The 26,663-nt window shown below is 34.3% G+C and overlaps 1 protein-coding gene across 1 annotated transcript; it reads left to right on the top strand.

Moving 5' to 3' along the window:
* On the top strand, positions 1–26,153 carry LOTGIDRAFT_235177 (hypothetical protein; the record flags this gene model as incomplete). Its single annotated transcript, XM_009064152.1, has 10 exons — positions 1–59; positions 10,181–10,248; positions 15,781–15,874; positions 16,096–16,299; positions 19,065–19,206; positions 23,395–23,594; positions 24,158–24,310; positions 25,189–25,234; positions 25,719–25,805; positions 26,100–26,153. The coding sequence occupies 10 exons, from the start codon at positions 1–3 to the stop codon at positions 26,151–26,153; spliced, it is 1,107 nt and encodes a 368-aa protein (XP_009062400.1).
* Positions 26,154–26,663: the final 510 nt, after the last annotated feature.

The following is a 26,663-nucleotide window of genomic DNA, read 5'->3' as shown; positions in this document are numbered from 1 at the left end:
ATGGGGCACTATATCAATCCGGAAGTTGACTATAGCGATGTCGTCTTTTATAAACTCAGGTAAGAGTAGTTTTAACTATCGGCGACCCCTTGGGGCAGGGGGAGGGGTATTGTAAGGGGTGTTTAACTTTTACATCTAGTACACTCGGCCAATAGGGTAGAGTAGAAGGCTGAGATTGGAAACCAATATTGGCATGTTGGCCCCTATTTTCATGGGGCCTGTCCTGGTTAGAGTTGTTTATCCACGACACGTGTCAGCAGCACGGGATGGGCCGTGGTCGATACTTTAGGCCCATATAGAAATATCACACAAAATTACTTAGGCGTTCTGACACCCGTTACTCCAAAAATCTTATGAAAAATCTGTCTTGGTGTGGAATTTTAGATTGAGAAATATCACATTTAATGCAATCATGGATTGGGAGATTCTATAACAGACTGCGCACTGATTATTTAGTATTTGCGCTCAATGCATAGACATTCTGGTCTGTGTGCGATCGGTGTCAATGTTCGAGTATGATATGTGCTACATTAAATATAATAAATAATATGTTAAATCACTGATGTTGAGGGAAATTAATTACATGTATCTAATTATTGAAATAATTAATTACTGGGAATCGAGTATTATTGAACAGAAATCTAATATTTTTAAAAACATTATACACAGACTAATCTGTTTAGGTTTTATTCATAAAAATCAGTGGCGCAACAAGATGAGTTAAGGGTGGTGGGTTCGTAGATCTAAATGGATTGCCCCCCACCCCTCCCCCCGCAGCTATGTGGACTCTCTCGAAGGTATTCCATGTTTACACATCCATATACCATCCTATCATTTTTAGCTATGTAGACTCTCTGAAAGGTATTTCTAGTTTACAAATCCATATACCAAAAATCGTCAAATAGCTATGTGGACTCTCTGAAAGTGATACACAGTAAAGTTCTATCTGAATAGTGACCATGTTTTGTCTCGCTAGAAACACCGTAATACGTCATTTAAAATTTACGACAATGACATTTTCTTAATCCCAGTGACCTTATAAGTAAGGTCAAGTTTAAAATATTTCAAATTTTGATATTTTTTTGTTTACTTATGAATCTTGTAGAAAATGTCAAACTTAGAGGTATCTGTTGAGGGAATTCATAATTGGGCGACTTTGTCTATTGAGCTAGGCGACTGTTTGCATTCTGGGTTGTCACAAAATGTTTGGAATGCGGCAGTACAACATTGTCAATATGAGAAATTCAAATTTTCTCACTGATTTGTATAGTAAATTCAATTTGAAGTACGTATATAGTCAATACATGGTAATTTTATACAATTATATTTCTATCACAGCTAATTATTTTAAGAGTGCTTTGGTAGAACGTTCAATGTATATAATACTTCGTAAATCGAGCTTTGAGCGCAATGTTCATTCAAGAATAAGAAACTATCTCGTCCAACTATATAAAGTTAACACGGTGTGCGTAGTTTAATGGGAGTTTCCTGGAATAGTCAGATTATGAAATCAAATTTACTTTTTGGGTTTATTAATACGTGCGTATTGTTCTCAATTTTTCAGTTTATTCCATTTCTTATTTGTTCAAGCTTGTTATATATCTAAATTAGCTAGAAAAATGAGACTGTTATAAATAAAGACAACGTTTCACTATTTTCAGCAAATTTGTGGGTTGACTATTGTAAACACTAATTCAAAGAATACGTAACAAATATTTCCTTTAGTATATTTCTACAAAAATACTAAAAATATCAATTTTTTACGTCATAAACTCATTCATGAAATATAACAAGAAAAAAAACAAAATGTCAGCACCTTTGTAATTATTAGACAATCAGCTAGTCTCGTATGTCCAGATTTCCATTATATTTACACCAGAATAATAGACTTGATGTTCGAGGTCTTGTAGTTTTTAAAAGAACACAGGCGTACGTAATTGAGTTATTTTTGGAGAGATGCCCATCTCTGATTAACTGTCGGATATTACAATATTTATGGCTCACGCCTTACAAAGATGTCAAATCTTTCAGAAATTATTAGGTTACAATATGATCAAGGCGTAACATGATGTAGTATATAAGGAAGTTAGCCTTATTGCCCAATGCTCAGTTACCTAAGAAATGAAAAGGGATTTTTACGTCAGTCATACTCTAACCCAACTAAAATCGTATTTACAGAACTATGATAGGGAAAACTAAGTTATCCAAGTATTTGGAAGCTTGCTTGCTCTTACTAACGTTTGGGGCCTTTATCCAAGTATTTGGAAACTTGCTTGCTCTTACGAACGTCTGAGGCCTTAATCTCGAAAACTTAACTTAAGGTGATTTTAGTGTTCCAGTCAGGTGATTGGTCAAACACTAAAATCAATTATGAGTTAAGTTTTATTATCCAATCAGATTACTGTATTTCTTCAAATCTGGATTTGATCTTACTTAAGTTTTCGAGAATAAGGCCCCTGGTCATCAGCCTAAAACTGTCAAAAAAGAAAAAAAATACTTGAGACTAGAAAGTGTCATCAAGTTTCAAACTAAAATGTAATGGATAGGAATGAAATTAAGAGTTTTACGACTATCGGTTATTCCAGAAAACGACAAATATAAAAAATCTTATAAGATTCTCTTCTCTTTCTTCGTGTTTTTGAAAGCTTAATAATTAAACAATCTGAATTTGAATGTCATTTGCACATTGTATTAAAACACAAGGCATAAACTTTGAACCCTGCTGTATTCCAAACTGTTCCAAGTTTCTGTTCACGTACATCTAATTTTTGATAATGATAATGATAAAACGACTTGATCTATTATTGGGTAAAGGATATCAACTAACCGAAAGTGTATTAGACTCGAATTCCTCTTTTAAAACAGGGTGCCACAGGACGTACATTAATGCAAACTGATTCTTTGATGCGTTGTTTTTCTATTGGGTGTGTTAAAATGCTGCTACCATCTGAAACATATCATATCTTGGTGAAAATTCTAAAAATATCGCTATATACCTGAGAAATATGCTAAGCACGCACCTGCAGGCAAGTATTAGGAGGTGTTGTGGTCAATATCCACATTCTGTTTGCAAAATAACAACACCCAGACTGTTTTTATGTTTCACGTATTGCTTCAAAAACAATTTCTGTTGTTGAGTTATGTTTCTGGGAAGGGAGGGTTTGATTCTTCAAAATGTTCAGGCTGAGGATGGAACAAAAAATACTTCATGGAAAAATTTGGAAACATTGCATGAAAAGTGAGAAAACAACATACTCGATGAACATACCTTATATAGATAGCGATATCCAATAGTATTATAATAAAATGATACAAAGCTATTGCACTTGAGCTTCGGAGCTTCCAGCTAAGAGGTCGATCTGATTTATGTTGTTTTCATTAAAAAACACACAAAAGTGTGATATAAAACTCATTAAAATGGAAATCAAAATATTTTTCTACCATTTTAAATTAACACCCACATGTCTTGGACTGGCATGAACCTGTCTAAGAATTTTAGTAAAGTAAATTAAAAAATTCCATTAGAATGATTTTACAGTGAAAAACAATGATCATTATCAACACTGATGACGTTGTAAGTGTTTTCTGTGACGTTTTCAAGAAACTATTTCCAAAATGCGCGTGCTGTTTATGAATGACCATTGATAAAGGTGTGATGGACGAAATGACGTGAAAATTCCTTGATAAAGATCATCCAGTCACTTTTAATTATTATATTTATTTTTATCTATATTTGATTGTCCAGACACACAAGTTCAATACAACTCCTACACGCTAATGGTATCTGGTTTGTTTACATTCTTCAGGTATGAGGTTAAATTTGAGTATTTTTATTGCCCAATACGTGGTTTAAACCCTGCCCTGCTCAATAAAACTTAAATAAAAACCAGTTAGGGGTCAGTTTTGTTATATTTCTGTCACTGTGAACAAAATTGTACTTCGAAACAGTAAAGGAAACATTTGTCGAAGGAACGACACAATTTGAAAGACGTTACAGGTAAGATTTGAAGCAGAAATATTTCAACTTTATGTAATATACCATAAGACAAAGTGTTAGTTCGAAATTCAGAAAGAATAAATTAATTTATTCAGTATTAATGATAAATGGCAAGAGTGAAATTGTCGAAACGTTGAAAGTTTACACAGCAATTAAACGAACGATATGTGTATAAAATAGGAAAAGAAGAATTCTGAACTTTTTTCGAACAATTTTAACTAATATTGTTTTAAAATAGCAAGATTACTAAGGTCGAAATGTCGCAAGATAACTGCCCAAGATAGTTATAATCATATTTACTCCAGATTTGGTCTAATTTGATGTACATCAGCCAGAGATGAAGGTGAATTCTCAAAAAGAAATAATGATGAGGCAGAATCAAACTCCGCAACATTTGGTTCTCGATTCATTTCACATCAAATTTCCGCATCTAGGTTCGTTCACCTTGTGGCATTTCTCACTTTGCCTTGATCTGGTAGAAATATTTGTTATGGAAGGTAAAATAACCCTTATGAAAACAGTTTGGATTTCTGAAATCAAATACTTCATTGGGTGACTTTCTGACACTGAGCAGAAAAAACCTCAAGGTCGTTTACGATTTTAGAGAAAAGAGAGGGACTAAGAAGCAAACCTTGTGATATCCAATTTGTATTTTTAATGTTTCAAGACACGGGAGCTCTATGGCTGCCACTGACCAAGTGGAGCCAGTGGCGTAGCCAGGATTTTAGAGAGTACTAGTGGCTGTGGGGACTCAGGGAGCTCCCCTGGAAAAGTTTCTAATCTAGGAAGGTGGAGAAGGCATCTAACACAATTTTGGCAGTGAAAGTAAAATAAATTTTTCCTTTCCTTTTCTTGTCCCAACACTGAGTGGTTATTAATGTTATACCGAAAACGAATAGGGTAAAGGAGTGAAACTTGTATTTTACCATTTTGTATTCATTTATTGGTTACCTTCACTGCTCTATGCCCTAGTGGATGTGTTTATGTAGATAGGGCGAATTCATATATTTCATCCATTCTAACTACTACTGGGTAGGATTATTTGTGTTTCCAATTTTCTTGATAATTTATAGTTTTATGGCAGACAGTAATTACCGTGTGGTCAATCCCATGTGTGTTTATGAATGGAAAGGTCAAGGTTTCGAGAATATCTTCCACATTACTACAATGATAATATTATTTTTATTTATTACAAGCTGTTAGATAAAAGGCAATAATACGAGAAAACCCATAACTAAACTATACAATCTTAGAATACCTTGTCAAGTGTCCACATGACTAATTTATGCAATTATGTCACCTGTAGTCCAGTTTGGGTGGCTATTTGATTTGTTCTGTAATACTCGTTCATCCCAATTTGCTTTTATCGACTGGTAGACACTCTCGCATGGATTGCGACTTGGAAAGTTACAAGTTGTATTTATCATAGCGATCAGCTTGATTCAGGGATCGCAAAGTTTTTTTGCTCCGTTATTCTTGATTGTTATAGCTCTAAACCTAGTACCATGGTCAAAGTGTCTGGATACAACGCTCGGCTCATTTGTAATAAAGTGTTACAGCATTCAGATTAATACCGTGGTCAAAGAGTCTGGATACAACGCTCGGCTCATTTGTAATAAAGTGTTACAGCATTCATCTTACTGTCATGGTCAAAGAGTCTGGATAAAAAGCTTTTGTTTCTTTGTTGTTGAGGTAATGATGATGTCAGATGTAACCAATTACACTATAATATAGGTCTGGCACCTTCCACCGTCTGATAATATTTGATTTCCTTTCATCAGACACAACTTTCAGACCTCATTAATGTTCCAAATGTCAGCTGATGATACTTTTGGCTTTATTTTGCTGGCTTGTTTTTGTAGTGAAGATACTTATAGCTTTCAATTATTATATTCTCTGATTCGCAGATCCATGTTTTTAAGAAGCCTCAGGTAGATTGCTGTCACATAGAGTGTTAGACTTTCATGTAAACCTGCTATCAGTCGGTCTAAAAGTTTAAAATCCATTTTGATGATTTCTAACCGCCATCAAGTGTCAAATGCTCTTTTTGCCCAGACTTTGTTATCAACTCAGTTCACATTAATAGTAGGGCCCTGACTGTTATAAAACTCATTGGGTCCTCATTCGAATTTGTCTATCGGGATTGATTCATACTATCATTTTAAGGGCCAATCCTTTCTCTGCATAGGACTACAGGCAGGCGTATCTGACGCTAAAATTGTATGTTATTCATTCATCAATCAGATCAGCAGCTGTTAAGAAGGTTAGCCTCCATTCCACCTGTCAATCATCACATTTATATCACGTTCCATCATTCTTTGACCTCATTAATCCTGGAATTCTATTTGACCTATTTCTCTTTTCTTTGTATATTATAATAGCAGCTGATTTATGTTAAGCCAACTAGCCAATAATTGACCATTGCACTAATTTTCAAAGTCTTCAATCATTTAGACTCTGAATCATAATTTAGTTCAGAAATTTGAACCATTAAATTTGACCGTTTTTTGTCTTCTTTGTCTTTTACAGTAATTAGAAATTCAGCTAAATTCAGTTAAACCTTTAATGGACTATTACGCTTATTTTCATCTATTTTGACCTATTTTATTTTCTATGTCTGAATAATTCCATTTTAACTGAGTTTTACATTGTACATTTAATCTCGAGATGAATCGTACTCAATCGTAAACATCTCAATGTGTTTGGTCCAAAAGACGGAAACTTTATTGTTCATGGCCATCAATTTGACCTACTTTACTATCTGTGTCTGCATAATTCGATTAAAAATAAGATGATATGGTGCATTACGACTTGATTTGAAGTGGAGAATCGTACCCCAATGAAAAATAAGTTTGGTCCAAGAGGCGAAAACCTCATTGTTATGTACCAAATATGGTGCTAAAACCTAGATTATAGCAGGATTAGGCTAGGCTGTACGTGACATTTTTACAAGATGAAACTGGTTTCCAAACTAGCCGAGTACAGAAAATTAACTAACCGAGTAACAAAATGGCGAAACATACATCAATTCAAGACAAAGGTCTAATCCAAAATGGCAACCTTTATGTCGAGTTGTTACAAGAAAACAAGCCAAACAACAATCGATTTGACATTATAATCCATCAACAACGTTTTCTCAATGAAAGCAAGATGGCGACCTACGTAACTAGGAGCAGACGTCAAGTTGAAATCTCGCGAGTAATGTCGGGAAATGTAGATCACTGGCATTTTACCTGAATGTTACGAATATCAAGGGTGTTATCAAATCTCTCAGCTGATTTCTGGGTCATTTCTCAAAGATTTGAGAATATGAGAAGATTTTTACCACATTCAGCCATATTGTTAAGTCAAGGTGACTTCGTGATTTCTTAAAGTGTGTACCAATTATTTCCACTGCCCTTGCAACATTTCCATCAGACTCGAAAATGGCACGATCATCAAATGTTCCGTCTTAAAGATGGGTTCCCTCATTTTCATTTATGAATAGAAAGTAGAAGCGTTCTTATGACAGAATACCAGTTTGTCTCACAAGTCCATAATTAATTCATAAATAGCTAAATTAAAGAGAATTCCAATGAGTGACCGATTGGTTAAAACTCTTAATTATATGCAAGAAGAACATAATGATATGATTAATAATACATGATAATTCATTAGAAACACTAATTAATCAAATAGTTTGCATAATTTGACACTAAAAAATGAGGAAACCCCATCTTTAAATACCTGATGTGCAAGGATAATGTAGTACTTGATTTATTAATTTGTAAAACAGAGGGCTGTTATGTTGTTTAGCAATCAAGTATTAAAACTGAAACTGCCTAGAGTCAAAAAATTGAAAACGTTTATGGCACATGTTGCGTTTAAATACCTGATGTGCAACCAAAATGAAAGAAGTTATTTATTTCCATGGCGCTATTTTATGAACAGTATATAGCTGAGTAGCGTATTCGAGAGAAACTATGCATTGTTCTTGTTACTTTTTTCATTGTTTATCCAAAACGGGTTGGAAATACCAGACAGTTCAGAATGTATAAGAAATGTCTTCCAGTGACCTTTATTCTCGAGGGGTTACAATATAACAAGAACCTGCTAGGAAGAATTGTTAGTTTTGGCAGTTTACTGGCCTGGGAACGTTTTGAATTAATGAATGGGATAGTTCATGAATGAAAACAGATGTATGATGTGTGAGAAGGAATTTGCATAACAAGTTCTAGTTCGCTATCTGGGTCAAGGAAATGTAGTGATATGAAATGGAATTTTACGTCCAAAACTTGAATAACAGGTTAAAACCATAAATAGGTCAAGAAACAAAATGATCTGGAATACATGTACTTTCGCTCTACAAAAACTCGATCAAGTTTGAGCACTTTAACAATATGTACTGTGGCGAAGAGAAAAGCAATCCAGCTCACCCCTTTCACATCTGATGCAACTGGAATTGGTTGCTGACAATGTGGTCAAGGCCAAACGCAATCCAAGTTACAAGGCAAAGGGGTACGGGCGGGCATCTTCAAAGTATTCCGTATAAGATGAAAACGTAATACCTTGAGATTGGGATTCGGGTGAATTTAAAATACATGTACATAATTGAAAAAACTTCTAAAGTTTGTTGATCGATTCAAAACTGAGGCATTCGGCCCGTTTACTTTCGATCCGCTACAGAATATCTTGCATTCACAAAAAAGAAGAAAACACCATGTAGTGTGCAATGAGGAAACCGTGAATCTATAATGACCTTCATATTTATACTGTAACAGTTTATGTTCCAACATCAGATTAAGATTGTTTGGTGTCATTCCTCTCTCATCATTTTACAACAATTTTTCGCGTCTTTGTCCCAAGCAATTGTCAAAATTATGCAAACAAACGCCCTATGTTGCTATAATTAAACCGAATTAATTTGATTAAGTCAACTTCAAAGGATGTTTTAATTCATTGACACACATAACAGACTTTAATTTCGTTTTGTGGGATTACACGACCAACTTTGTGGTTTCCTTTGATGCGTTTATTGGTCACCTCTTTATTTAATTGACTATAGCTCATCTTGTCATCACTGTCATGACAGCTAAAAGGGTCATATCATTCAATTGCAATATTTAGACTTAGCTTTTACGTATCTGGAACGTAAGATATAGTTCGGACGCACATTTGGTACAGAAGAATGTTTCGTTTGTGCTAAACATTGAGCTAGGATATCTGAATTCTTGTAATAGAAAATATTGGAATTTAAACTTTCATTTTATTAATGCTAAATTTGCATCTAATTAAGCCATAAATTGCTTAAATTTGTCGGGTATATTCATTTTTTTTTTTTTTTATATTTTACATAATTTTGTTTTTAACAGTAAAAAAAATGGAGTAACATAGCGACAAAGTTCCGCCTATTTATATATCAACATTATATATTTGTTCAGGTGAATCAGACTATATAACAGAATGGTACAAAATACGTAAAATCTGTAAATGCACCTTTGCTATTTGAGTAAATATACCAAGATGGTACAGACCAACATTTTACCGTTTAAGAATAACATTAGCCATTGAAAATCATCAGATAACAATTTAACAGATACAAAATAATGTAACATTCATCTGTTATTTCATATAACAAAACACAAGACAATATTATAGAATATAAAACACTTCTTTAATAAGGTTGAGCACATAACGTTTCAACACAATATACACGTGTCGTCATCAGATGTAATGATGTGTTGAAACGTTATGTGCCTAATCTTATTAAAGAAGTCTGTTATATTCCATAATATTGTCTTGTGTTTTGTTATATGTGCTACTCGCTTCTATATGTCGTTCAAATCTTATATTATTTCAATCAATAAATATCAATATGGCGGAAAGATGTTAATTCAGTTACAGTTTATATCTTTTAAGAATAATATCTGTAATTTCCAATAAAATACATAAAGCACCTCTAAAACTGGCAACAAGGAGATTTTCAGAGAAAACGTACCCCACACTTTATCAATGCACCCATAATATTTCTAGAATATTAAAATTCAGAAACTCGAACCCAAACACTCTAAACCATTCTGCAAAAAGACGAAAGGTGGCCTGTTGAAGTGAGGACACTTTTCAACTCATTAACATTTTCGTCCACGATTATATTACTTAAAATGCTTATTTCAAACTTTAAATGTTTCTCTTTTCCCATTTCAGGTGTCTACCCAAAGATCCGTCGGCAATGAACAATAAAGTTCATGTAGATGAGACTGAACCAACAGGGCGTAAGTCTTCACTTTTTGTTATATTAATCTGTGTTCAATTTATCTAGAATCCATGCATTTTTGTACATGGTAGATTTATTGACCATGGGGCAGTGGTTCAACCAGTTCCTATAGTAGTTGAGCCTCTGATATTACATTAGTCTTTATTCTCCTTCAGGAAGCTTTAAATTGCAGTGGATCTGAATGTTGCAGATTTTTAGCCAACCATCAACGCCCAATTCTGCGTTCTAGGAGTCATAGGGGTGCTGGGGGTGCGAGCCCTTTAAGGATAGGGATATTTAAGGATAGCCCGTGGACTTGGTTCATCAGTCCTATAGTAGTTGAGCTTCTGATATAAAATAAGTCTTCATTCTGCTTCAGAAACTTTAAATTGCTCAGTGGATCTGAATATAGCAGTGTTTTTTTTTTTAAAAACAGTTTAGCCAAACTTCAACGCCCAATTCGTCAGCGATATTTGGTAATAACATGTTAGCTTTAAGTTATTCAAATTCAGTTAATTTGTTTATTTATTTATGTCTTGCGTCGATATACAATATGGAATCCATGTAAACCAATTTGTGGCAAAAATACTAAACTATTTAAACCATATGTACACCGTGTATTATATTAGTTGGTCATGTTTGTCTTGGAGGAAATTTCTGGCATTCTGATAGACTTTAGTTCCTGGCACAATTTCCCCTTTGCATACTGCATTGAGTAAAATGTAGAGGTCTTATTCATTTCATATGCTGATCCATATTGAGAAGTTGGCCTGGAATCGAATAATTAGGCACCGCTATAAATCTGAGGCAGTTTCTTTCGTTACATTGTGGGGGCTTTGCTAGGATTCATAAAACCAACTTTGACTTGGTACCTGAATGATCTTTCAACATGGAGGCATTGTTTATGCAATGAGAATCGATGTACTCTGGGTTCGAGTTTCACAATGACATTGTAAAATACTGTTTAGTACTGTGTTTCTTCTAAGGTCCGGCTCCCAACCTAAAGTACCATATGTTAGAACACCGGAAGTGGGCCAATATCAGTATGTTTTTTATGTTTTCTTAAAAAACAACCGAAATATTATCACACTTTATTTTCAAACAAATCGAATTTCGTGCTCCATCAGAATCAAGATCGAGAGAATCACACCTTCGCGTTTCTGAAAACAGAAAATATTTGTGTTGGAGGAACGATAAAAAAATCTTCAAGTTTTCTTTGGCACCACTTTGTAAAAATACTTTTAAGTTCGATTCAATGTTTGAATGAAATTCCTGCCTCCTCAGAAACATGATAAGTAGCAAAAGATTTAAGATAAGAAAAAACATCCTAGAAACTGATAAACCAACAAGAATATACAGTCAAACTTGTAACAACGGCCACTAACTATCAAGTTAACATGAAATTCAACACTATTCAACACCACCCCCTGGATGCAGCCAGAATTAAATATCAACTTTTCATACTTCATTCATTGGGTGCATAATACCTCTGTGAACCATCTCCCTTCAGTAAGCAGTCAACTTTAAGCGTTCCCCTGATCGCTTGCTTAATACATGTTTTGCTGTACGGAATAAGGTTTGATTTTGCTGTTATCTTAATTTAGCTTGGATGTTGTACATTAAGGGTTTTATTCCAGAGAGTTGTCATATTTAGTATATTGCGAATTCCCCTTTGTAAATTCAGATGAAGCAGCGATATTCTCATCAACAAGTCTGCAAATCATTTACCTGTGATCAAAAGATCGTGTAGAGATGCAGCAGGAATATTTATGTAATGAAGGTCTTATTTTAAGCCTTCGATCTGTACAACACTTCCGGAACACGGTCTTAATAACCTACAACAAAGAAAATTTATACGCGTGCATTGAAATTAAACACATTGATTATAAACAATCGACATGCACGTGTAAAATGCATGAAACACCTGTCTGTGATATCCATGTCGAGTTTCTTTGTTAGTGTGTTTATTATCCAACCTTAGACACATAACACAATTACCGTGTTGATAGATTACACGTGGGTGTCTTCATACAAAACACGTCTGCACATTCCGGGGTCAAATGATGTGAACTTATTCGAGATGTTACGCACGTGAAGTCCATGATATATATCAAACATAACTTCAAAGGTGCTGGATATTTGGCACTTCCGGTAACATTTCGATTGCCAATTCTTTGATTTTGAATGATTGCCATTAATCAAAGAAAGACTAGAAACAGCACTCAATGTTCACAGACAAAACAATGCACAAGCTAATTTTTTCTATAGCATAACATGCTTTCGTGTTATCTCTATTTTTAATTCCAAGCTTAAGTGCTTGCTCCAGGGAAATGCTCTCTGGCATATTCAGGGAGCGGCCCCTTACATTAAACTTACCACACCATTTGTAAAAAAAAAGAAAAAGAAATACCAACAAAAGAAAAATTTCGTTTTGTGATCAATACAATCCACAGTTTGTTAGTGTTTAATTTGTCAAAACCAGTAAACGAAGGAATGTGTTTGAATCACTCGTCTATCCACACTAACTCATTAGGCCTTATCACCAAGTGATACAACCAAGTTCTACATACTTTCTATCCTTGGTTTGATTAAAAGCATTGCATTTGAATATCTTTTGATGATCAAAGAATGTGAAATTCTCGTCTTTCGTTGGAATAATCAAAATCAGTAAAATTAATCTCGAAAATGTATCTGACTTAAAAAGCCGAGGGTGGTGAAAATGAAAAATACGGAACAGATAGCTTAACAAATATGACACAGAATTGCAAATAAAAGTTTTACGCTTGTATCCAACTGAAAGGGCTTCTTTCAAGATTTTGTTTTAGGCTAGATATTCTTACAAGTGCTAAGGTTCACAAGGGATCATTTCTATCAGCTGGTCCTGGGCCAAATTTCTTGGCACTGATCTTTCCCTGATTATCCGTACCAATTTACAGCTTGGTCGACTGGAATTATTAGTGAATTATTCAAGGTCATCGGACTTTAGCACGCCGATCGAGATTCGACCTCACAACCACCATTTGCTCGACAAGGAGGGTGGCAATTCATCACTTTCCTTAAAGCTCCAATACAATAGATTTTATTGTCGTATATGTGCAACTAGCTGTACAATATTATCCATTCAGTTTTTTTATAATTGGCGATATAGATAAGAACATTATAAATATGATATTTTAGTAAGAATAATATTATATAAACAAAGAATAAGACTCTCTCAGACTTTGTGTCTGGTTAATTGAAAGAGAATCTGCAACCCAACTATCACAAATAGACTTTGAACGCAACTCTTATGCAACTGGATTGTGAGTTGCGTTACGTCTTTATGGCGATTTCCATTATTCGCAACCATACGCAGCTGATGATCGCTATGATTTGAGGGCGCCTTTAGTGATGAACTGAACATATAAAGGGTTACTCATCGTAGATTTATTGATGCACAGTAATGAAAAAGGTTGCCCTGTTACCATAATTTGTGTTTGAATAGCAGCCAGGAATGAGTAGGAACTAGTTGAATTGCATCAATGACCAATATTATACAGATAATCATAAACATAAGACTAATCAGTTGACATTTTATAAGACTTTATAGCGTCGAATAGCGTAGAATGGGTTTTCACTGGAATTAACACATTCTAAAAGCATGCCTTAAATTTCTCAGATAATTAGATTATTCCCACAGTCTTCAAAGGTGACGAGTTGGAGTTGTTTGTGTAAATTCCCATGTTGATAAGATCCTCGAGTCTGGAACCAGGCCTGTCTGCCTGTCTGTTCAACACTATCGTCTTTATTCTTCAAGATAGTTTGATATCACGATAACATGTCAAATTTCGTGGTTTTATCAAAATCTGTCAAAATGAAACCCGAAAATAATGAACCAGCGACTTGGAGTTCTGTAAAAAGTCGAACTGGATGGGCGAATTGGAAAAAGGCGTTATGGAAATAAGCCCAAGATAGCATGGAAGGCCCTTGTTTTATCAAATTAAGGCCTGGGGAAAAATTAATAAACAATTATAGAAAGGCTCAGCTACACATTGAAACAAACTTTCTGTGTTTTAATAGTCATTTGTAGAGACAATGAATAGAGAAGGACAAATGACGGAACCTTGGTTTACACCATTTGGAACTTCTGATCTGACTTATAGTAATGAAAGGTACAGATTGATATGTGTTACAATTGTTACCATTATTTGTAATTCTTGCATGCAGTATGACTCTGTACAGTCTTGATCCAGCCGCCGAGGCCTATCTACGGAATGTTTCGTCGGCTCTACCCATTTTTAATATTTGTTATTTATATTGATAAATATTTGGCCGTCAGGAGAACGATGTAGTCACAATTATTGTTTTTATGAAGCTAGTAAGATAAAATATAAAAGATCGTTCATTCAGTGTTGATAGCAATGAGTGGGAGGGAATGAAGGAGGCTGACAAATTATGATTGAATTCACAGACTAATCCTTGATAAACTTGTTTTCGTTTTTTTTCTATCTCTATATTTATCTTTTTGTGATGCCTCAGTCAACATCGGACCGTATTAGGTTGCTATAGACTTAAGATGGGTTGGAAGGGGATGGGAGTGGGGCGCGGTCAAGTAATATACCCAGAAGGACAATTGGGTATGGTCTTCAGTTGAAGTAATGAAAATTCTTGTTTTTTGGAAATTGTTTCAGGAGGTCAATACACTTTTTGCGAAGGGAGGGGGGGATAGGAGGTGCTCTCCAACTGCAGTGATATTTTGCTTTGTCAAGATTAATTCATATTCAACGATCATTCTACCTGAATTCGACACACGTTTTCTAAAAAAAAAGTTTTACACACTGATACCAATTACTGTTAAAATCTGTTTCATGCCCTAACTTCCAAAACAACTTGATGTTGACATACACTTATCACAAGACGATCTCTGCTGTATCTTATAATTACCTCAATATGAGTTGCAATCGTGTACCAAGATATTAAGTGAAATTTGTACCCAGGTATTTTACCAATGCCTCATTAGATGTCTATGTAAACATCGCAGAATCTTGTTCTGGGTGCATTTTTTTTAACTGGCGTTTTTTTTTATCAAATTACCTGAACAGCTGTTTACAGTTAAGTTGAAACTAATTCACCAGATTTCTGAAAACTGGCAACATTATTATTAGTTTAATCTACTATCAACATAAAATTGCATGTATTGCAGTTTTGTATTCTCACCCTAAGTCTTTTGAACTGGTTTCTATTGATGCCCCACCCATGAACCTATTATTAAGGAAATCAAATGAGTCAATACTATTATCAAAATCCAAGCATCGTTCTTAAAATGCATATTAAATAGATGTCTGACGGTTAATTAGTTAACAAGGCTTCCAACAGTCAAGTTCGTGTGTATCCACAGGGAGATTGGTATATGCGCCTAGATTTAAACGGTGTTTCAGCTTCCAAAGTTGATTAGACGGAGAAATTATTGAACAGCATTAAACAACCGTTGAATGTCCTTCAATAGAGTTTGGACGACTGGACTGTTTTTTTTCACGATTAAAAATTATGTGATTTTTTTTTCTGTTTCCAGTGGAAGAGCCACCGTTTGAATGTCGAGATGTTGTAATTAAGAAAGATAAATGGGTAACAGGAGAATATGACGTGAAAGATGTTATGTTAGGAAGGTAAGTAGGGTCTACCAAACTTCTATATTTCCACCCGGTAAAACTCCAGTTCGTATCTTGGTGTTTGGTATACTGAAACTATATAAAATGCTAATAACTTACTAGAAATGGTGACCACTAACAAGTGGATATTAATGACGATAATGAATTTAACGATACAGTATTCAGATCTTTTTAGATTCACGAATGCACGTGCATTTTACCATGTGTTCTGATTTCAGAGGAAAATTTGGAGAAGTGAAGAAATGCACAGAGAAGAAATCTGGCCGGATGTTGGCAGCTAAATTCATAGAAATGAATGGACCACAAGATAAAAAGGAAATCTTAAATGAAGTTGAAATTATGAAACACCTACAACATCCCCGATTGTTACAACTATACGACGCCTTCGAGAAGAAAAACTGTGTTTGTCTGGTGCTAGAATTGTAAGTACATCTTAATTGATATGTACCCACAAATTCCTCATCAATGAAGCTTGAATTATGGGCGTGTGATCAAAGTAAGCGATCTCTGATCTCTGAGAGCGAGAAAATTTCACAGTACAAAGATGTTGACTAGAGTTCATCTCAGGCTGTTTCGGATACACAATCCCCACCAGGATTATTTTGCTTAGATGTGTAAAATGCTTTCATGCTTGCATTCATATTCCGGTGTAGTTTTCTTTAGTTACAAAAGACATCGAACCGGAAATCAGAATGGTGCAAAAAAAGCCCCAATCGACCCCAATGATAAACCCCAATATTTCTTTAAAAAATAAACAGAGGTCAACGTACGTAGATGGTTGATTCTTGTCGTGGACAAAACATTTCGTGGAGGAGGTCACATCCGATTTGACCTTTAAGGTCATTGTTTCTTGACACTCTTCGTTCAAGGACTCGAGTATTTAATATGACAGCAATAATTACTGAAAAAACAATGAATACTTATTTAAGAATGTTTATCGTGTGCTGAATATCAGTTCCAAGTGCCATATCCTTCCTAGAGTATTGTTTATTATTACTTACCATCTTATACTGGAGTAGAGTGTTTTATAATTGACGTTTCAAATGTCTGTATAATTTTACACTCCATGGCGTGTCTAATCATCTAAATGTACCCGATAGCAACGAACATGTTTCGTTCTATTAAATTCGCGTGCGTGACACTGTTCCAAATGGACTCGATATTACCAAAGCCAGACAGGAGTTGATTTATCTTCTAATCACCTGATACCACTTTTCATTATGAAATACCTACTGATTTATGATTGATAAACTTCAAAAAAGTTCATTAGCTACCACTGTTGTCTGGACTTCGGGTTCGTTTTGCGGTTCGGGTCGTTAGTACTTGGTTTATTTATTCAAGAAATTTACTTACAGTGTATAAGTCGGAAACAATGCCTCTGTTGTTTGACTGTTTTTAGATCTTTGACTTCCGGTATCTATAAATAACTTTTATCTCGTTCCATATCGTTGAATAAGGGCTTTGTAAGCTATTCTAACTTTGTCTTATACCTTGACTACAGCCACTATTCTTATGTCACATGTAGTCATTTGGTTGGACTGTATGCAAATGAGAGGCCTCAACAGTCTGTAAATAAGAAGCCAAAATGTTAACTGTCTTTATATCGAGAATACACTCCAATGAAAGCGCTGCATATTAGAGTCAAGGTATAAGACGAAGTTCATAATAGTTTGACATTGTGAAGACATATAAGACGAAGTTCGTTATAGCTTGACGTTGTGAAGCTGAAGTTCGTTATAGTTTGACATTGTGAAGAAGAAGTTCGTAATAGCTTGACATTGTGAAGATGAAGTTCGTTATAGCTTGACATTGTGAAGAAGAAGTTCGTAATAGCTTGACATTGTGAAGATGAAGTTCGTTATAGCTTGACATTGTGAAGATGAAGTTTGTTATAGCTTGACATTGTGCAGATGAAGTTCGTTATAGTTTGACATTGTGAAGAAGAAGTTCGTAATAGCTTGACATTGTGAAGATGAAGTTCGTTATAGCTTGACATTCTGAAGATGAAGTTCGTAATAGCTTGACATTGTGAAGAAGAAGTTAGTAATAGCTTGACATTGTGAAGATGAAGTTCGTAATAGCTTGACATTCTGAAGATGCAGGTGACAAGATAGTGGAGTAACGAAACGACAACCAAACTTTAAAAGTGTCATTTTTTCCATTATGTATTATATATCCACCTCCCCTCATTTTAACTTGGATTACGCTCTGAACTTGGGGGGTAATTGGATAACTTACTGAGCCACGCTGATCGCGGCACGTTTCTCGAGTCACAAACAAACAAACTACGCATTATGGTTAGGAAACTATAAACTAAAAATGAACTGTTGAAAATTAAAAAGTTGAAGCTTTTGGCAACGTTTGATGTTAGAAGCTTCCTCTCCTTGACCGACTTAATGCCTACTCGAACCCCCTCCCCCACAGGAAATCGTGCTGTTAAAACCATGATTTATTCTTTTTACTTTTTAATTTCTATTTTCATCGTCTAATTAGCCCCAATCTATTCGTAATATATAAATAAAAATAAATCAAACGCCTCTGGACTAATCGTGTTTACTTTTTTTGCACTGAAGCAATCTACACTCAAATTCGACGTCAACTGATATCTTGATTTCCTGTGATATCATCTTTCTTTAAGGCATTGTAAAGAGATTAATGAAGTTTTTTTTGCACCTGTCCATTCTTAAGTCAAACATGTACGGTTCTAGCAAAGACACCACTATCACAGAGACACCAAGCATTATATTTACATTTAAAGATGGGTTCCCTTATTTTCATTTATGAAAATGAAAATGCTAGTACTTGTATGAATAGAAAGTAGAGGTGATCTAATTACTTGGAAAAATACCAGTTTGTCATATATTAGCTAAATTATAAGAGAATTACCAGCAGAATTCCAATTAGTGACCGATCAAGAAAGATCAAAGCCTTTTTTAGTTTATCCAGACTGTACATACATGGACATTTATGATTCGTCAAAACTCTTAATTATATGCAATAAGAACATAATGATATGATTAATAATATATGTTAATTTATTAGAAACACCAATTAATCGCATATCTTTAACTATGGTCTCACTTTAAAATAAATTGTCATGTAGTCAGAGTATTACTCTTATTTTAACATCTTTTCTCAAAGTTTTCAAAAATAAATATGACCTTTACGTTTCATATTTTCGTTTCAGAATATCTGGTGGTGAACTATTTGAACGTGTGATTAACGATGACTTCATCCTCACAGAGAAAGCGTGTGTCATGTTCCTCAGACAGATTTGTGAAGGTGTATCCTTTATGCACTCACAGAACATTCTCCATTTAGACATGAAGGTAACTACACTCTTAAATATTTTATCCTATTTTACACCAAAATAATCGGCAGCTATTACACATAAGAACCCTTGGAACATGGGAGTTTTCACCACCTGGAGGTGTTGGAATCTCCATGACTTTATCCCTGACAGGGATTTGATGTTTCAAATATCCATTGTTTTGGGGTCCATTAGAAAGACTCATAAGTAAGACATGAATGTAGCTACACTGTTAAATATTTTATCCTATTTTATACCAAAAACAGTGGCAGCTATTTTACACATTAGACAGTCTCATAAAGCCAGAGCTAAGAGGATAAATATACGTCCTTTTCCTGGCCAAATTTTGCTATGGCACAACACATGGTGTTGCCTGCCTTTCCGTAACCAATAAGGTGCGGAAATGTAGGACGTAAAGCTTCATTTCATTTCTTTAGTTCAATAAGGTCAAGAAAGGGAGGATTTTGTTTCGGATTGCAAAACGTTTCGTTTGATAACTATCCATCAATGATTGTTAAAATGACTTAATTGTTAAGCAATTTTTGTTACTCAAATATTCACACAAACAATGATCTATAAATTTCTAAACAATCTAAGGAGAATTGAGTAACCCAACTGTTTTTAACTTATTCATTAACATAAAAGATGATCTGTAACAAGGTACCAAACAAAGGCATGTATCTGTGAGGAATGGTGTCTGTGGAATGTTTTTGCCCACTGGCTACATGAAAATCACTTAACCTATAAAGTATATTGATGAGCCAATATACATTCCTGACTGGTTGTAAATGTCTAAATACCGTGACCACAGAATAGCCAAACAAATACTGACTTTCTCCTATTTAACGTTCTCAGTTAGACTTTACGGCTGCTCTTTATATTTAGTTTCTTGTGTTATATTCTTGAAATACATGAAGAGAAAGTGAAAGTTCAGTGACGTTTCTACAGAAAAAGAGTCTGTCTCGGCTTAATACACCTACGTTCATTTTTTTCAATTTACATAGTGACAGAATAGCCTGTGGCCCCTGGTAAAGTTTGTCGCCCCTGCTAGTGTGAAAGTTATACGAGTTTCGATGCCCTCATTCTCACGTATATGTTTCGTTCATCTGAAAGTAACCTAAAACAACTTTTATCACTTTTTCCGACCAATTTCAAGGTGTGATGCACAAATTAGACCATGCTTACTATTTTCGAAACACCTGTTGATACTTCTATTCGGAGTAGTCGACTACTATACAACTTTTACTCTTGATTTTGCCATTCTTTGGACGGAAGTTTGATTCGTGGAAATGTTTTGCTCGACTTATTTATTCAAGCAGTTTTATGTAAATCGAACACGTTTTAAACAGGAAATAATGTCATTATTAATGCTTACTGTTCTTGATAAATCAGGGCAGCGGTCAGTAGGCCAGTAATGAAAAACATCGATATATGTGTCTAATTACACTTATAACTCCTAAATAAGCCTTACTATAGGATCAGTTATCAATAATTCGTGTTAAATCAAGAAAATATACACACTATAAAAGTTAATCTCGCAGTAATGAAGATGCTGAATTCGTCTAATCATGATCAATCAACTATTATTTTACACCCATATCTCTTGTACCTGCTTTTAATTAGGTCAGATTCTTCTTAATTACTTTACCTCATGTTAAAGTCTCCTTTTATGATTTTTTTTTTTGATGTTCACCTGATTTTCTCGTCTGATTGAATGATTTTAGAATAAATTAAGATATTAACCTGGATTCTTATGTTATATTTGACCTAATTTCTTCAAAGCATGTGCAAAATATTTGTTTTTCTTTAAGATGTTGACCCCTATTCTAATATCTTCAAAGTATGTGTTAAAAATACCTTAAATATAAAGTTGTGTGTTTCAGTTGACCTACTTTTAAAGCACATGTCGAATATAGTTTAAGGAAACTTTGCTTAAGAAACTTTTATCTTCTCTCTATGTTAATTGATTTTCGATGGAATTATATCCAATATCTCGAAAGAATTTCAAATTTATCAAAATTTTGAGGTATCGGATGACCTAATTAATTTCAAAGCATGTGCACTTTGTCTCTTGACCCTGTAAAAAGGACCTCGAATCAAATAACATAAACATCAATACACTTCTGAACGTACATTTAAGGCATTATCAGGTACTGAATTAAACTGTCCGAAACTTCAATTGCCTTACCAGGGACAGTTGATAGGTAGGAGGTACAACTCTATTCCAATTAACTGTAATGATCCAGACATTAGAGTTTTGTTAGCTATATGTTTATAAATATACAAAACTTCAAACAGAAACAGAAACAGACTGCGTTATGATCATTATCTTCATCTATATTTTAATTAACTTTTTAATAATCTTATTTAATTACCGTTTCTAAACTGCGTTTCTTTTGAGTCATCTATCTAACTTCTAAAAGCTTTATAAAGGCTGCCAATTTAGTCTAGCTTTCCGCAGTGGTACCTCTCAACACGGTCTGCATTCCATAGTTACGTAGATATAAAAAATAAACTGTACGACCATATAATTTTTTTGGTAGAAAAAACATGTATCATTAAAGATTTTGAATTTTTAAGCCTTATCTACTTCGATCCATTTAAGATCTAAGAAAGCTCGGCCCTGTACAGAGCAAAGATTTATTGCACAGTAATATCTATGCATAGATGTTGAGTAAAAAGGTATAATTCTGAAACAAGGGCACAAGGCCTAATTTCTATCTCTACAAAGATACACTAAGTATAACCTAAAACTTCGGTCATATTTATATATAAAAAGATTCGACATCATTATAAGTTTCCTAACATTAGTTTTCACTTTAAAACATGGCCTACATTCCATCTTTACAAATGTACCAAAAATATAATATCTTAAAACTTCGGTCTGTGTCAGGTGAGACGGAAATGATTTTTAAAACTAGGTCGATTTATGAACCAATTAACCCCGTAATATAGTTTATGATAGCCTGTTATATGGAAGCCAATGATGGCAATATATCAATTAAACGCTTAATTAGTTACAACATAAACTATACTGAAATGAAGTTCAACGATCTCCTCAACTTCAGTGTGCTAGTGAATACGGGCAACGCCATGCAGTGGGTAAAGAGGAAACTTTTGCACCACGACCTGAATTATGTTTTATGGTAGACTGTATTATGCAAGCTAGCAATGTCAATATATCAACTGAAAGCTTTAATTAGTTTAATATAATTTAATGAACTAAATGAATTTTTACGCCACATTTTTCTACTCCCTTGTATGAAATGATGGCAATTTTGTCAGGACAGTGGTATTAGCTTGTTGATTGAGCGGTCAGTAAAACAGACCTCAGTGTATTGTCCTATCATAACGATCCCTCCATGTTGACAAGATTAATGAATGAAGGTCTACTTTCATACCGTCTATCACGAAATAGATTTAACAAGTCTCTTTTATGCTTATCATTGAGCCATCACAGTCTTCCTTTTAATTTGCTTTCAATAACAATTGTAGGTCAACTTTTCATAACTTTTTCGCACAGAATGCGTCTCCACATGCTTATCATTCGTTTTTAGAAGGAATTCTTTCCCAATTTTCACGTTCTTATTTTCTTGAGAACGATGAGTCAAAACGAAAGCTCAGCGGCCACTAATTGCCTCCATAATTGTATATAGGAGTGTAGAATATTATTTAGAAAATAAATAATTTGCCTAGAGTAATAACTATAATAATTAATAACATACGGTCATGACTCATCTAATGAAATTATTAAAATTATATCAGCTCACAATCCTAGTGAAAAACTAAAACCGTCATCGTTTAATAATTAGAATCAACTTAAGGAACAACATAGCTATGCTGACTTCGTCTGATATATTTCTCGAGCGCTGCACCTTTAAAGCTATGCCAATTCCGTCTGATATATTTCTCGAGTGCTGCACCTTTAAATACCATCGCATTTTAACTCACTTTTGCGTTGCACTAGCAAATTAGTCTTACAGCCAATAAAACACATATATCATATGGACTTCTATAAAACTGCAAGCCAAATAAAGGGTATTTGTTATATCAGTTCCTGAAAGGGATACCTCCTAACTATGCAGACTATCCGAATGGGATGACAAGTTGACAAAACCAAATACCACAATAAATATCTATAGCTATGTTAACAAGTTGAATTGAAGAATTTCAACTTATATTATTTATATAATTATGTATTTTTCAGCCAGAAAATATTTTATGTCTATCCAGAGAAGGAAACAGAATAAAAATCATAGATTTTGGTCTGGCCAGAAAATACAATCCAAAAGAAGATTTACGCGTGTTATTTGGAACACCAGAATTTGTTGCACCGGAAGTGATCAACTTTGACCCTATCAGCACAGCCTCAGATATGTGGAGTGTCGGGGTTATTACTTATGTATTGTAAGTTTTTTTGGTTCTTTGCAAACGATTCCATGCATAGAAACTAATCATTAGTTTGTCCATTGTGGTCATTCCATAACGCCTCGACCATAAACCACAAATTTTAGAGTTGCGAAAAATTTGTTGCCTGTTTTACCATCTTTGTATTGGCTTTATTATTTCATATGCATATTTCATCAATATTTCATTGTTGATTTATATATTATCCTTATTTGCATACAAAATCCTCTTCACGATTACACATTAACAAAATTTTATTGAATTGACGGAATAGTTTTACGATAGTCTATACAAAAACGTTACCATCTGTCATGTTAAGGAACAACTACACTCGGAAATGTAAATGTAACGTCAAAGATTTTTTTCAGTCTATGCAAAAACGTCACCGTCTGTCGTGTTAAGGAACAACTACACTCGGAAATGTAAATGTAACGTCAAAGAGCTTTTTCAGTTATGTTCGTTTAAATAAGACTTTTATTGTTCAATTATTTTAATGTAGATATGAGCGTTTTGAACCATTTTAAGGCTTGATATATAACTGACTTTTTTTTCGACATTTTCAGATTATCTGGTCTGTCTCCATTTATGGGTGATAGTGAATGTGAAACACTCTCAAACGTCACTTCCGCTACCTGGGATTTCAATGCCGAGGAATTTGACAGTATTTCTAACGAAGCGAAGGACTTTATCAGTAAACTTCTCTTAAAAGATAAAAGGTAAGTTTGTGAGCATGATTTTACTTGACATTCTAAATGGAAAACAATTAAGAAATAGTACAAAATACCTTGAATTTTATTATTGCCTAGAGTTTAACTCTTGTTTTATATTCAGACGTAAACCTGGCTCCGCCACTGATAGTATGAACTATTTTCAAACTATTTGACCTTCAGATATCTTGAAAACATACTATAAAAATTTTATAAATTTGTAAGGGTCGTATTATTAGTCCAAAACATCTAACCACTACAATTTTGTATCAGAAATCCAGGAAATAATTAAGTGTTTTATACTCACTTTGGACCGATTACCTGCCAATTAACATCAAAAATACAGATATCAGAATTTATACTCGATTGACAAGACAGTCAAGTGTTATAGAAGTCAATCTAAGGCTGGCTGATCAAGAGTACTGAAAAACCTTGGTCTTCATTAATGCTATCAAACTTTTTTTTATATACACATGGAAATGTATAAGTAAATTTACTAATTGGAATTTTGTCTGGTGATATCGTGTATTAATCTTTGATGATATTTATGATGTTTACTAATGGTACTATATGAAAGACATCATTAGCTGCTACCAATGTTTCGCTAAAATGTTGTTTTTGATTTTGAGTTATTTTTGGTCCGGATTGTTAGCACTTGGTGTATTTATATTATGAGCTCAATTTTACAGATGGACAGATGAAACGGGTTGCAGAATTAAACCTGATCTATTTCTAAGAGAAAGATTAAGATTAGGCCTATGCATCTTCATACTTGATATTTTACGAGCTAATACTTCAAGGGAGATAACTCCATTTAACGATCTGGGCATATCTCTGAACAGAATCCCACAAATGAAATATGAACAATGAATATTTATCTATTTCAGGAAAAGAATGTCTGCTAATGACTGCTTGGAACATCAGTGGCTCAGGGTAAGAATATACATTAATATCTATTTAGTAGGTGTGATCTTTCTGAGGGTCGATTTCCAACTGTCGAGGGATCTTTAAGGTGCAAAGCCTGTAGCACACGGTTTATTGTCCCATCCGAACGACTAGCTTTTGCCATGTCAGGCCCTCTTACCTGCATCACTGACAAAGGGACACAGGGTTGAAAAATCCGAAGGTTTCATCTCGACCATTGTAACCCTATATCACAAGGCTTTTACACGATGAATATGGCCTGTCACAAAATCTTTTTTGCACCCTTTTAAAGAAATTGACAAGCACAATCGCGCAGTGACAATAGGTATTCCATATCTAGCGAGCAATTGGGCGGTTGATTTGCTGCTTGAAACACAAAACTAGAAAGATAAAAAACAACAATTTCTAACAAAGTGACAAAGTTCATACGAGTCCTATCTAATATTATTGTAATATGACAGGAAGATTAAAACTATTATTTTCACTATTACAGAGATCACTAAAACGTGAAGGTCATTTACCAGAAAGGTCGTTATCCAAGAAAAGATTAAAGAAATTTGTGTACAGACGAAAGTGGCAGGTTTGTAGCTTTAAATTCTTTTTAGGGGGTGATGAGGGAACGGGGTGAATAAGAACCACACTAGTTCATCCCTCTCGGATTTAGATGTAGAGTGTGAAGTTCTTGCAATGTCTTCCTATAATGGTAAAACTGAGTACCTAGCACTTTTATTTTGTTCCATTATGCGAGCTGTTACAATTTCAAATTTTACCGAAACGTTGAATTGAAAATATCAGGTACAGAATATTAAGATCTCTGTCATAGTATCCTATCAGAAGAGAAATATATTGAGGTTGACCCTTTTTCTAATTTCAGAAAGCCATCAACGCCATGTTAGCATTAAGACGAATGGGCGTGTCTCTGACGTAATGAATACCTGCCAATCATAGACTAGTCATAATATGACCATATTTGGTGCTAGAAGGGTGAATGACGAAATGTGTGCTCTGTATCGTATATAGTTTAGTGAGTTATTGCCCTTGATTTAGCATAATATGGTATAACCAAATAGGAATTACTGATTGGAGAAAGTGGATATAAAGGAATCCCATGAGAACTATGTGTATCCCGTGTCACAAGGAACTTGTGTTTGTGAAAAATGCATAGAGAAGTGACAACGCCCAAAACTTCAAGAAGGGCAAAATAGATTCAAGAAGTGTAGATTCATGAAATTCTAGGAATTTTCACCATCTTATCCATCTAGGTTATTTGAGTTGTTATGGAGTCTTATTCAAACCCTATATTGATATTTTGATTGGTTAGGATGTACAACAAGTGTGGTTAATTTGAATTGTTTTGAGGTTTTAGTCAACCCCGCTGTTAAGCCAACAAGAAAGTGTCATAAAGTAGGACATATTCATACAATATCAACAATGTTCT

This window comes from Lottia gigantea (assembly GCF_000327385.1).
Source record: "Lottia gigantea unplaced genomic scaffold LOTGIsca_60, whole genome shotgun sequence".
Classification (NCBI taxonomy): domain Eukaryota; kingdom Metazoa; phylum Mollusca; class Gastropoda; family Lottiidae; genus Lottia; species Lottia gigantea.
This window is presented reverse-complemented; position numbering and strand designations above follow the sequence as displayed.